This window comes from Nanorana parkeri, unplaced genomic scaffold (assembly GCF_000935625.1).
Source record: "Nanorana parkeri isolate BGI_ZX_2015 unplaced genomic scaffold, ASM93562v1 scaffold327, whole genome shotgun sequence".
In the NCBI taxonomy this organism is placed as follows: domain Eukaryota; kingdom Metazoa; phylum Chordata; class Amphibia; order Anura; family Dicroglossidae; genus Nanorana; species Nanorana parkeri.
The window spans coordinates 1,017,803-1,032,788 of record NW_017306595.1 but is presented as its reverse complement, the minus strand read 5'-3'; the positions used below and the strand labels follow the sequence as shown (position 1 = coordinate 1,032,788).

At 40.5% G+C, this 14,986-nt stretch overlaps 1 protein-coding gene across 1 annotated transcript in view; it reads left to right on the top strand.

Moving 5' to 3' along the window:
- MAP1B (microtubule associated protein 1B) overlaps nucleotides 1-14,986 on the top strand; it is a 59,318-nt gene that overhangs the window by 8,907 nt on the left and 35,425 nt on the right. Inside the window, exon 2 of the mRNA XM_018558237.1 lies at nucleotides 7,763-7,864. Coding sequence (XP_018413739.1) covers nucleotides 7,763-7,864 — 102 coding nt within the window. The remainder of the gene's footprint in view (nucleotides 1-7,762; nucleotides 7,865-14,986) is intronic.

Sequence of the window (14,986 nt, the reverse complement as noted above, 5' to 3'; positions counted from 1 at the left end):
GGCCTTTTGCACACCTGAAAGTGGGTTTATTCTCATGAGATTATATATATTTTATTGGGGTGTGTTCTCTCCAACACACACCCACTAATGTTACAAATGTATATTTATTGATGTTTTTTCTCATAGATTGGCAAGATAAGAAATAAGTACATACAATATCATATAAATTTACAAAGTAAACAGTTCTCTGTATAACTGATAACATTGTTTAACCATAAAGGGGAAAAATGGATCAGTATAAGGTAGAGGAAGAAGGGGTGTAGTGCAATTAGTTCTTGGGCATTGATAGAGTGGATATGGCATCGGGGAGTGTATCCATGTGTAGGTTTCAATGATCTAAGTGGAACTGTATAGGTCCCTATAGATAGAGATTATCTGGAATTTTTCCAGGTTATTGTGTATTCTACCCGTACACTGTTCCATCAGCTTTATTTTCTTAACTCAGTTGAGAAGATCACCATGGGTTGGTAGGTGTTTGAGTTTCCACTTGGAAGTAAGAATACACCGGGCTTCTATAAGAATGTGGGAGGTAAGCTTTTTATTGCTTTATAGACCTGTAATCATTAGACCTAGGTGGGTTAGTGGATCCTGTTTTATTGGGTGGTCTGAGATCTTAGAGAGAAGGCTACCAACCGCTTGCCAGAATGGGGGCAGGTCTCACAAAATATGGTAGAGAGAGTACACTTGAGATATCGATCTCAAGTAGAGTTTGCTGGTAGTGGGTTAGATCTCATTAAGTTTTTATGTTGTGTAATATCAATGTATCAGAATTTTATAGGGGTTTTACTTGTACACAATGCAAAAAGAGCTTTTGTAAGTCTGTGTCCACAACATCTTCCACATCTCCATTGGAAGTTCTCTGCCCAGAATTGTTTCTCTATTGCTTGATGTAAGGGTGTTTTGGGAATGGGTTTACTGAGTGGAGGCTCAGAATCTTATATATGTCAGAAATGACACCTGTCCAAGATGGGCCATCAACATAGGCTCATTCAAGGGTAGTGAGTTCTGAGAATATCAGATCTTTGGTGAGAGAGTTGGCAAAATGGTGAATTTGCAGATAGCTATACAATGCTGTCTGAGGGTGTTCAATTTTTTCTGTTCCCAGAAGGGGGAGTAAAGTTTTAGTGTGGTGATTAACCAAACGGTCATATCTAAATATGGCATGCTTTTGTCAGGGCTGAACCATCTGTGAGGTAAGGCTGCCTGGGATTTGGTTTTAAATAGATATATTTCATTAAGGATAGTGGAGTGCCCAGGTGGTATTTATCCCAAAATCTGTGACATACTTTTTTTTAGTAAATTGCATTAAGGCTAGCAAATCAACATCTAACATTATATAGGATGAGCTCTACAGCAGCGAGTTTGGATGCATTGGGGTTATCCATAGTTTCTCTGTTTACATCCATCTATTATAGGACAGTAGAATGGTCCACGAGGCTAAATGTATTGGGTGGGCTGTGTGGTATTATTTAGAGAAGTCAGGCCACCTTTCATCTTCAAAGAGTACATCAGATTTATGAAGAGCCTACGCCATTTGTTGTTCTGTATGAAATTTAAAGTATCTGTAAGTTTTCTAAGGTCTCTGGTAGGGTACAGACACCGGTAAAGTCTCAAAGAGGTATAGGATTTTAGTTAGGATGGCAATACTTTCAAAAAATTAGATAGTATGTGCTTTTCATTTATGTAGGAATTAAGAGATTTATATGACCAGCGGAAGTAGTTCTGTTTACAGATAGTTTGGTACATTGGAGTTATATGCATTCTCAAAAATCTGGTACAATCTGTTTTCCAGCTGTAGGAGTAGTTGGCTTTAAGGAGTTTAGGATGGGTTGGACTGATATTAATTAGTGGTGCTATGGTCTTAATTGTGTTTATTTTATAACCTGAAATGGTGCCATACTCTGCTAGAGTTTTTTTGGAGGTTCAGTAGAGTTATCAGGGTATTCCTAAGTGTAAGGAGGGTATCATCTGATGGTAGAAGGATATGGTAAATGCCCTACTTCAAATATTAACTCCTGTAATATCTGGGTTCTTCCTGATGGTGAAAACACATGGTTCAATACATAACACAAAATGCAGGGGAGATAACAGGCATCCCTGCCATGTACCGTGTAAAATTTCTGTGAGGACAAATGCAGAAATGTGTTAATTGCCATGGGAGAGGTATATAGGGTGTGGATTGCTTAAAGGAACACGTGTCGTAGAGTAGCAAACATGAATGGCCAGTTCAAGCCATCAAAGGTTTTTTTTTCTGCATCTAGGCTTAATAAGAGGGCTTCCTTATCCACTTTGTTAAGGGCATCGACTATATCAATATGTCCTAGAGTTGTCCTCTATTTGGTGGTACATGATCAACCCTACATGGTCTTTGTTGATAATGGATAGTAGAATAGAACCCAGTTTGAGAGCCTTGTAAAGTAAGGCTATAAAGCTAGAACTTGCCTGATTTTGTGTGTTTCTACCGGGTTTTTGAAACACTAAGATGTAAGAATGTGTCATTGTGTCAGGAATGGGGTCACCTTTAAGGAAAGTGTTGAATAATTAGGCAAAGTAGGGAGATAAAATATAAAAAAGTCTTATAGTAAATGTATGGCAGGCCATTTGGTACTGGAGCAGCAAATATATTTTTCATGTACTGGACACATTTTCCTTACAATCTAGGAAATGGAAATCCTATTTAGAATCAAAATCCAGTTAGTCAGGAAGGGCCGTATTTTCTATGGTGTGTTTCCTTCTCATTGGAGACACGTAACCATACAGTATGTTTACAGCTCTTATGACAGTACCAACACTTCTGGACAGTAATTTATAATTCTGGCATGAGAGAACACAACTTGGAGAACCTTTACTCACACTTACTGTTGTAGTTGGTAGGAAGCCATGAGAATCATAGCCAGAAGGGAGCATTATATTAGTGGTTGGAAAAAATATTACTCTGTGGAATGTCAAGCCAGTATTATAGCATAGCTTGAAAACAAAACTTAACATATTTAAGTTCTGGAACTAAGGGAAGCATGTGCTTAACCCTATGCATGTCTGCTAAATACAGAAGGTAGATTAATGTTCTATCTCTATAGGGTGTCTGCAGGCAGAAAGGGGGTAAACTGTGCTTAATATACAAACAGAATAGCTATATGTATATGATATAATTATTCATATGAAGTTGCATAGGGAGTCAGGGAGAGTAAAATTTGCTTTGCTTTTATTTTTGTCTGAGACCCCATCTGGGAGACTTTTCTTCACTTTCTTTGTCTGTGGTGCCCATACAAGTTATGGAGGGCGCAGTTGTCACAGGGATAGAAAGGCAGCAGTAAAACATTCTCACAAGTTTTAACGCTTCCTTACTTTACTAAAAATGTGAGTATGTTTTTGTCTGCCTTCCTGTTGGATCTTCCATCACTTCTTGCCCTAGCAGGAAATTTGGTAAAGTATCTCCAATACCGAGACAGACAGCATTAAAAAATGGATTGAGGCAACATTGACACTCCAGCTGTTGTGGAACTACAGGTATCATGAGGCACTGGAAGACGCTGACAACCACAGGCATGACTCCAAGAAGCAGAGGCATGATTGGAATTGTAAATTCACCACAGCTGGAGTGCTAAGGTTGCTTACTTTTGCTCTAACCCTTTCCTGTTCTATTCATTATTGGGCTTTAAAGTGTATGTCTTGCCAAAATCCTTTTTTCTTTTTGTCTTGTATATTTCCTACTTAACAGCCCAAATTAAAAAAACAAATCTCAGTAGTACAGCAGTACATGAATATCAATAGGAATAACATACTTGATTATTGTTATGGCTTATGAAGCTGGGTTTTTGAATAAACACCTATTACTACAATCCCACCTCTTTTTGTAAATGAGTCACATAGCTGGGCTTGTTGAATTGCACCAGGCACAAGTGCAGACTGACACATCGCCAGCTACATGCCAGTAATAGCTTGTTAAGATCCTGTAATATCCTTCTAATGCTCTGTGCCCATATCTGATTTCCTTTATACCCTGTGACCATCTATTTGGAGGCAGCAGAAATTAAACATTACTAGCTTGTTAGTAAGACATAAGACAGTCTGGCAGAGCAGCGATGAAAGGAGCTCCAGAAATATGACTAAGCTTCATTAAAAAAGAGCAGTAGGAAATTGCATGTAATTTCTCGTATTTAACTGAGTTGTCTTTCTGTATCTCAGTGTGATCATCTTTTAATGGAATTAGACATTTCAGCTAGCGCAAAATACGGGAAACTTTATATCTTTTAAATATTTATATCACTTCTTAAAGCCAATTGTTCACTATTGAGTTTAATTAACTACTGTATTAAACTGAATGATGGATCTTGGTTAGATAAACAGGAAAGACCACAAGCTGCATCACATAAGAAACAGTTATTTTATTTCTCCTGTTTATAGCAGTTAGCTGTTTTGTGTTCAAAATTATGTTTTTACTTTCCACATCAGCTGTATACTGAGCTATACTGAGCTTTGGGTGATGGGAGGATGCTAGTTTGTGTCCTCCCGTTACCCTTAGGAGAACTATGGGGAAATGCACTGACCCCATAGTTCTCCTTTAAGGCGTCCTGTGTTTCTCAATGGACGAGAAAGAAAATGGGATTTTTGTACTCACAATAAAATCAATTTCTTGGCCCTTTGAAGGACATAGGACCAAATCTCTTGGAACAGCTTTGCTGCAAAGCTGAGGCATGCTGGTAGTAGAAGGGCTTATCCTGGGCTGGTCTATAGTTTTTTCTGTTTCATTAACAATAAGTTAAAAAAATTCTATTTTGGGTACCGTATTTTTTTCTAGCAGTTACAAAGTTATTGGTAGTTGAATGTTCATATGCCAGACACTGTTGGTTAAGGTCATGAATGGACTACAGGAAATCATCTCTATATTATATTAGTAGTTACCTGAATGATCTGACTCGTTGCCTGCTTTTAGTAAAAGAAATATAAGGATGCAGAAAACGTTATTTTTGAGTGTCCCTGGGATTCTCTCTGTATACAGAACACTGGTATGCACTGGTACTGACTCGGTGATAAGTTCGTTTTTTTCTGCACCAAGCAGGATAAAAACAAGAAGGCTGTCTGTAAGAATTTGGACTTTGTTGTCGTTTCACTAATTAAAATATATCACTTAACTGTTACAATTAATAAGTATAAACTTGTGTACAAATGCTGTGAAGGAAGCAGTGCATCGCACTATTTACTTGTTTTCCTTTTTTTTCTCCTTTATTGAAATTTAAAAAATCTGATATTTCTTTCATTTCTAATCACTGCAGAAGGCTACTATACTGTGCTACAAAAAAGTACTGCAGGGCCATCCCATGCCCCAGTCGGCATGTTATTGGGTTACCTGGGGACACACCTGCTGCCACCCTTCTGGCCAGTGCATCCCAGGTTGCTAAGAGCTCACTGACGTCACTGGTTGCCAGAACCTGAGCAGGGTGCTCTGGCCTCTAGCAGGTCCCAGCCAATGAATAACAACTGGGCGGAGCCGGCCGTGACGTCACGGCCGGCTACACCAAGCTGTCATTGTTTAATGACAGTTCAGCATCCCCAGGTGAACTCGGGATGCTGATCTATCATTGCAGCTGGCCAACAGGCGGCTGTTCACCCTGCTTCGGGTTACACTTCGGCTCAGTCGAGCCAAAGCATATCCCTTCGACTCGGCTGAGCCGCTTGCCCAGCTTCGGGAGCTGTATGGGTTATAGTGAATAGCCCGTACAGCAGAACCGAATGGCTAGCTGTGCGCTACGGCTGATCCTTTGGCTAGCTTTGTGAATAACCCTCTGTGTATAGGATGTGAGGACTCCGAGGGACATTCCATCCTGTCTCAGGTTCAGTATGGTAAAAAGTTATTTTCCTCCCTAGACCAAAATGAGCTGTTAACCCTTCAGGTGAAGGAGTAGCGCTACTGCAAGGGTAATAATAATTTCCCAGAGTTCTGTGTTTAGTGTCACTTTAAAGTAAATTGATTGTCATCTGTTCAGCACTGAATATAAACTTCATTTGCACTCCATTGTAATACCTTGAAATCAGGGTGAACTGAACAGGTTTCTTAGGAACATGCATATAAGCCTTGTGACTAAACAGTCCAGAGTGTATTATAAACATCAGTTGCAATAACAAATCTAAATAATGCAAATATTTATTTTCTAATTAGTTAATAGCAACAATTTTTGGTTCTTAATTTGTATTGTACCTTGATAACTGCATGTAGTTACTATGTAGTGAATTCCTTTTTTTATTTAATATGCCTTTAGTTATACCTATAGATATGCAGATTTACAGTTTTAGGAAGGAGCACTATGCAAAGAACATATTCTGATAACTGCAGTTAATGCATGTAATGATAGTGTCTAGTTTGTTCCCTTTTATTTGTATTTTATTGGGTTTTATTTATATTGCTTTTATTATATAGTATGGAAAAGCCTTTGCTGTAACAGCTCAAGCACCCCTGTCACATTATTGTTATTATTCCTGTAATAATAATAATAATGTGACAGGGGTGCTTGAGCTGTTGCAGCAAAGGCTTTTCTATACTATATACTAAAAGCAATATAAATAAAACCCAATAAAATACAAATAATTCTATAACGCTGACAATTTACGCAGAGCCTTACATAGAGTACATTCACATCAGTCCCTGGCCTCAAGGATATAAGATCCCTATCTCACATACATTCAGGGCCACTTAACCTACCAGCATGTCTTTGGAGTGTGGGATGAAACCAGAGTACCCGGGAAAAGCCACACAAGCACAGAGAGAACATGCAAACTCCATGCAGATAGTAATCTGGTGGGGATTCGATCCAGGGATCCCAAGTGCTTCATGGCAGAATCACTAACAACTATACTGCTGTGCTGCCCTTATTTTACCCCAATTCCTGTCACTGGCACTTTTGCTGTGTGAAATTAAAAAAGGCGTTCATACACTGAATACTTTCACTACATGCGTTAACCACATACAGCTGTCAGAATACAATACTTTTCACAATAGCAGTCCTTGAATTTTTAAGCAGGTTTCTCTAAATTGAATGACCACATGAAGTGATTTCCATGCAATTTTGTTAGAACAGGGGTAGCCAAACATGGCCCTCCAGTGGTGATGAAACTACAAATCCCATCATGCATCTGCTTCTGGAAGTCATGCCTGTGACTGTTAGAGTCTTGAAATGCCTTATGGGATTTGTAGTCTCACCACGGCTGGAGGGCCAATGTTTGGCTACCCATAAACTAGAAGGTTGAGGAGCAAGAAATTGAAAGGGTTTCCTGGCTTCTGGGAAAGCTGAGGATCACATATCAGGAGAACACACTCCTGCACAGTGCTGAAGCATCTTCTTGTGAAATTTGGGAACATATCTGTACATCCTCACCATAACTTGTTGGAGAACCATTCTGGGCAATGATTTTGGGGCATGCACGCTATATAGATCCATAAGGTGTATGTAAAGCTGAGATTTCTAGAATAGCATTGGAAAGGAGGGTGGGGGGTGGGGGGCTGCAGGCCCTCTCAGGCATATAATCTGTCCTGCTCATCTATGGCAACCATAAGCTTTTCACGTCCTGCAACAATTTCCACTTGACAAATAAGTATAAATGTATTAATTGGTACACAATTGCTAGTACCTCCTCCAGCATGTGTTCGTATTCACGATTTATATGATTTAAATGTGTAAATTATTCATTTGAAAACATAACTTGATATACAGTATTTAAGTTTATTATTTGTGCAAATGATTAAATATAATTGCTTTTCATCTTTCAGGTATCCGATCATGGGACACAAAGCTCACTGAATGCAACTTAGATCAAGAATTGAAGCTCTTTGTATCCCGTCACTCTGCTAGATTTTCTCCAGAAGTTAGAGGTGAGCTATCAACATTTAAAGCATCTTCCTTCCTTATTTGTGATATTATAGTTGCCCTTTGAAAACAGACTAAAAAAAATTGTAATAAGAAAATGATTGCAGGTTTGTCTTTTCCTGCTGTACACAAGACTAATCTGTTTTGGGTAAAGTAACCTTTTAAAGCAAAACTGCTGTTTGACTGAGGCTGTAAAACTATACTATATAATATATATTAGAGATGCACCGATACTAGTATCAGTATCGGTGCCGATGCCGAGTATTGATGCAGATCCAGCTGGCTGCGGCATCTCAGTATACCTCGAGCTGTAGCTCGCGGTATACTGAGCTTTGGGTCACGGGAGGACGCTAGTTTGTGTTCTCCCATGACCCTTAGTAGAACTATGGGGAAAAGCCCTGACCCCATAGTTCTCCTTTAATCCTCCACCTGCCTGAAGTGAGGGAAAATCTTCCTCTTGGGGACACAAACAGAAATAAAATCCTGACAGTGGTTCTAGCCCTTCCTCACTGTGTTTTAAATTCTTGCTTTGGTGGCATTTACACTCAATACCTATCTGTCATGTCATGAGCTATAAAAAGTAGGCAGGAGTTCTAACCCTTTAATGCTCTATCCAAAACAAGAAAAGACTGTTGGCTGAAGTTGAGCTCTATGATATGTGTTCAGAACTACCAGAAATTGAAGGGTGTTTAAGGGATTCGATAAAGCTGCTCAAAGCTTACTAAAAAGCTTTGTAAATGCTTGCTGTATACATTGTTCTGCTGGATAGCATTTGCCAGTTAGGGTCTGTATGATAAAGGCCCAAAGATACCCAAATGGGGTTAGAGATAGCATAACCCAATTGTAATCCCAATCATCCCACTTTGTTGGCAATCTCTCTGTCTATGAGGTTCCCAACCTGCCAACCAACTGCTGAGAATCAGTTAGTTAGGGAGGTTAGATTGCCTGAATGTCTGTATCACTATTGTCCCCTACTGCCTGAGATAAATCTGCCAGCACTGCTGATTGTCCTCCCTCTTATCATACCTATATACAAGAAAAGAAGAACATTCCAAGCAGAACAATCCTGTTCTTGGATCTACTGCCTGATCCTGGTGCCTACAAAGGGTCAGATCCTACATGTACATCCCATCACCCTCTTAACTCTACCGACGGCCTAATATTTGCTGAGCAGGCACAAAACAGCAATTTTACAGCTTTTCTACTGATCAGAGGAAAAAGCAAGGCACATCTGCAGCTGTCAAATGTTTCCCAGACTTTGAATTGTCTTGTTTGTTTACTATGTCATATTTCTGTTGACATTGCAAATCCTTGTCACTATGTGTTTGCCTAATATTCCCTTAGAATGTAAATTCAGGGCTGCAATTACAGTATTTTCTGTTGCTTCATGTTTGTTACAATGTGTTCATGAACAAATTAAAGCTGTTTTGGTTTTGCTATGTTGTTACCGGAAATAATCATTTAAATCTGATTGTCGTTCTGCCAAAATCTTGATGATTTTAACAGAAATTCTGGTTCTGATGAGCCTTTGGGATTTGATAATCTGAGCCAAATTATGATTTTGCAATTTTAATGTAAAATATTTAGTTAATATCATGGGTGTAACTAGAAATCACAGGGCCCCATAACAAAATTTTGTATGGGGCCCTGTTATTTCTAGTTATGCCCCTTGCAGAGCCCACCTGAGATCCCACACAGCCCACCTTAGAGTGACCCTGCAGAGCCCACCATAGACTCTCTATGGTGGGCTCTGCGGGGTCTCAGGTGGGCTGGTCACACCCCTGCACACCTCTTACCTGTCAGCCCTGATCCGCTGTCAGCCTTCTCCACCGCCGGGCCCCGCCTCCTCCTCAGTCACCGGGCCTGGCCTCATCCTCCTCCTCCACGGCCACCAGGCCCCAGACTTCTCCACCGCATGCTGCTGGCTGTCACTGACTCAGTAGCAGCTGTAGGGAGGAATGAGCTGCTGCACAGAGACAGCGGCGCGTTCCTCCTCACAGCCGCCAGTGATAGCCAGCAGCCTGAGATGCCATAGTGACCCAGGCGGCCCGCATGGCATCAGTGGGATCCCTTTTTTCCTCGTCCTGGCCGGGCCCCCCTGTGCCCCGGCCCCTATTGCAGCCGCCTGGGTCTCTATGGCGATAGTTCCGCCACTGGTATACATACAGCGGTAGACCAAAAGGCCCCAATGTAAGAACGATTCTTGGGCCATGCATTTAACCACTGCCCAACACCTTTTCATTGTGTATCGACAAATGCAGATGAAGGTGGTGCCAAGAGGAAATGGTAGAAGAAAGGTTGTCTCTGCCTAATACTACTTGGTTATTACAAACCAGGAACTCGGTTGGGGTATCATGAAATATGCATCCCACTTCTGAGTTGCCCTAGTAATGTGGGATGTTCATCCAGTGCCTATCTATATATGCAGTGTATTGCCTATTTCTAGACCATCACAGACACATTTGCATAGTTAAAAACAACTTTTTATTTATGAAAGTGCATTAAAAAGGGAATAAAAAAAAAAAAAACGATTTCCATTCGTTGATCAAACAGTCCATCTGTATTGTAGATTTTTGTAGATTTTCAAGGTCCAACAGCTGATTGCATTTTCCTTACCATATTTTTCCCATAAAAGGCTTCCTCAGGAGGGTTACCCAAAAAAAATAAGAACAAAATCTTACAGGGTTTAAATCAGCTACTCAAATACCTCCCACCCCTGACCTATGAAGAATGGCTCCACCTGGGGGCCGTGGGAAAGGCAGTTAACAAAACCAAAACACCATGTTGCAAATTAAGAAGCTGTGGATAGCCAATTAAATATAAACCAATAACTATAGATAGATGGTACAAAATATCTACACAGCCTTTTAGTGTATTTGTATAAATAAAAAGTTGTTTTTAACTATTCAAATGTGTCTGTGAAGGTCTATAAATAGGCGAGAATAGCCTCCCCTTTTGGTCTGCTATAACCAAATGTGGTAAAAAAATTCGCTTTTTTGGTTGTATTTAATATGAGGTGTGCCACATAGACCTTCGCTCATTGTGCACCAATGTCTAGTGAAATATATATTTGTGTCTGTTTGCACATGATTTTATGATGGAAGTCAGCAGAGCTTTACCACATTCTCCAAGCTAAGGGAAAATTCGTTTGCAAAGTGCAAATTCTCTTTCAAAGGGAACAGCCTATTTTCCTTTAGTAAATCCAGCCCACTGACTCAGGACATATATGCAATATTATTAGAAGTGTAACCTATCCCTAGCTAGCTCTTGCTGTTCCCAAGCCTTGCCTGTGGTGATGTGATGAGAGACAGGAATGGGCAGGAAATGCCTCTGATATTAAACTCCTAATGGGCCCCAATGAGGCTAGAGGAACAGAGTGCCTATGCAGTTGCTAGGACATGGTTTGCTGCTTCTAATTGGGAGTTATACTCTAAACATGCATTTTTTTACTGACTGCTTTGCCACAATTAACTGTGCTAATGAATTCCTGAGAGTTCAACTTTAATTTAAGTATAGGTCCACTTTTTACATGTAACTTTATATAGGCAGGACAGAAAGTGAGAGCACAGAGGCAGGGAAAAAAGCCTGTTTAAAGTGAAGCACTCACCATAAATTGAAGCAGCTCGCACTCTTATTCCACCAAGTGTATTATAATATATCATATTGAAAAAAACAAGCACTTCCCACATGGCCCAACAGCACATTGTCTTAACAACAGCATCATTGTAACCAGGGAGTGGCTGTGTCTGAGATGAGAAGAGCCACTTCAATGGTCTCAGGGTTATGCCTAGCTGCATGTAGCCAATGACCTACTCTTGGGAGAGCTTTTTCCCCCAGAAAAGCCTCCACAGCCCATAGGCTGGCATCCTCTGGTTCCCTCTACATCAGGGGCGCCCACAATTTTTCGTCTGGAGATCTACTTTTCAAATGACGAGCTCAATGAGATCTACCAACGAAAAAACACCTGCATTCAGAGGCGGGAGGGGGCGAGGCGGTGCATTGAAGTCAATGGCACCGCAGGCAGGCCCCTCACCCACAGTGCGATCGCCTGCACCCGGAAACCCAGGCACATTAGTGCCTGCGTTCCAGTCCAGTGCGATCCGCAAAAATGCTGCAAGCACTATTTTTGCAGATTGCACTGGACCGGAATTCAGGCACTAATGTGCCTCCGTTCCGGGTGCGAGCGATCGCACTGTGGGCGGGGGGCATGCCTGGGGTGCCATTGACTTCAATACAACCCCACACCCTCCCCCCACCCCTGAACGCAGAGAGTCGGCCGGCTTACATTCCTGTGCGTCCTAGAGGCCCTGACGTCTTATCCTCCCGTGGTGCTCGTGTGGCCGACATTGCACATGGGGAGAGGTGTCCTGCTCCTTTCCATCTGCGGCATCTAACACATTCAGCAGGCAGCCGCACGAGCACCATAGGAGCATAGCCGTAGCCAGCTCATTTTGCGCCCGAGGCAAGAAATAATTAATAATCCAGTGAGGGTAGCAAACAAACACTCCATTAAGAAATGGCAAGCAATTGTTAGCAACTCCGATAAAGTTGTAACATAATCCATTCTAAGGTGTCAAAGAACAGTAACCTGGTCCTCAATCTGTTTCTATGTCATTCCCATAATAGAGTGTTTTCGCTTAATTCTTCCTGACTTTCCCATCCCAAAGGGTATTTCCTCCTGAAGGAAGAATCCATGATGCAACATGATTTCTAGCATTGTGACATTGGATATTCAACCGCATATTCTGCAGATTGCAGACAATGCCATAATTCTACCCGTTATATAAGAGAGTCTGTAAGGTGCATTAACTGGTTTCCAAAAGGCAGGACCTTACTTAAATCATCCTACCTCAAAATGTTTCCTTTTGAATGCTCTTATGCAAAATATTGGAAAACAAAATAAACATACAACCAATTGAAAAATGTCTCTTATATAATGCGTTTTAGTCAAGTTTCTAAACACAATGCTGGAGTGGTGAATGGAGGGTTTATCTCCCCCGGTTATTCCTCCTTACATCAAATGATGTAAGGAATATAGTCATACAGCACCTTTCCAGCAATGTCCACAACAAAAAGGGAAAGAGATGGTACCTCATACATCCATCAGTGATCAATAGTTTCCTCCAGAGAGTTTTAGTAACTTCCCTATGTCTCAAAGATCTTACTATGACAGTGCTCCCACCCCTGCAGGGAGGCAGAATACTGTTGGGTGCTAGAATTGTGGTGGCTGTGCTGTCATAGTGAAGTCTTTGAGAAAGATGGGGGAGGAAACTGTTGATTACTTGTTGATGTCTGAGAGCATGGATTCCCTAACAACCAGCAGTATAAGGAGGAGAAAGGACTCGTGTGGTGTGTGACATTGTCTGGGAAACAGCCAGAGTGAGAACAAGGCTTGGCCAGCGGAGGAGAGGGAGACACTAGAAACCTAGCACGGGCTGGAATGGTGACTGCATTGTCTTTTTGAGAGAGAGGGCATTTACAAATACTCAGTGGAAAAAATATTGGTCACTGATGGATGAGTGAGGAACTGTTTCTTCTCCTTTTTATTGTGGCTGGGCATTGTTGGAAATGTGCTAGATGACTGTATTCTGTAGAAAACATTAGATTTAAGATGGAATACCAGTGGAAATAAGCCCTTAATTCACCACTCTGCTTTTGGAGAATTAACACATGATCTCTTGTATATTATTATTGAGGAAATTTGTTTGGACATTGCAGCATTGTGTTTAGAGACTTGGTTAAAGCAAAGACACTATAAGAGGCCTTTTTCTATATGTTGCATTTATTTTGTTGTCCCAATATTGAGTGTAAGAATGTTCAGGAGGAAGCATTTTGAGTTAGATTAAGAAGATGTGGTTTTGAGCATTGTGGTATTGAGAAGCGAATAAAAATCTGAAACCCAGCAGAGGCTCTAAGCCTTTGCCAATCTATTAACTTAAAGCAAAACAATACAATATGACTGTATGGCATAATAATATGCATATTCAAATCTACAGAGTTCTGCTTAATGAAGAGTTATTGTTGGCACAGTCAACACTGTCCCAATTAAATGAGAATAAATGTTCTCTGACAGTGGCAAGGTATCCAGAGGTTTGGGAAATTGTGTGAAATTGTGTGAAATTGTGTTTCTGTTTATATGCATTGATAGGAAAATTATGAAAAGAGACATTGTAGCACCATATGGTACTGTGTTAATGGAAATAATGTGTAAAATGCAGTAGAATGTGCAGTATATGTGAACAGGGAATCAGACCCCTTCATGTGTGGTGTTTTTATTCAGCCAGGTCCCTTTTGCCTATTACATTCACTGCACAGTGCAGCATAAGGCATGATAAAATTTACAATGTCCAAAAATATCTGGGGGTACAGTTTCTTTAAGGGCTATTTACCTTCACATATTGTGCAGTAAGCGGATGTAGATTCATTTATTATTTAGAGTCTTTTAAAAATGTAAATTCATTTGAATTATTTATGCATATAATCTGTACACTAAGTGCTGCAGCTAAGTGTCCAATCAATGATGAATGTCAGTGATCAAAGCAGTTTGTTTTTATTTATTTTTTTAAGTTTAAGTTTCAACAAAATCAATCATTTATTTTAAAGAAATTTAAGGCCAGTCATCCAATTAATTATTATCATATGGTAGGAGAATTTCCCTTTTTGTGCCATTTGAGGCTGTTTAAAAATACTACTCTGTTTGTGCTAAGCTTTTGCAGTCAGTTGTATCACTGTGAACTGGACTGCGACTCCAAGTTGTGGCCCTTGTGCCTCATTCAAAAATCTGGCCCTGCTGGTGAGCTATACATGCCAGAGATGCTTTGTTTTGCTAGTGAAAAACTACTGCACAATTTCCAGGGTTATGCAGTTGTGCCAATATGCTCGGTATTCAATGTTGTCTCACCCTGCTCCTAGAAGGCGTTATCAGGCTTTAATTTTTAACTTGCATTGTAGCTGTGACACTATAACCACTGAGTAGTTGCCACAGAGGATGCCATAGGACACATAAGAGAACAGAAGGTCCCACATATAGTTCAGGAGCCTCTGGTGGTGACAACATGTACACATCATCTCTACTTCATGTTAGTAATACAAAGTGACTTATTTGCCTGTAGTTAGGGAAGATTTTA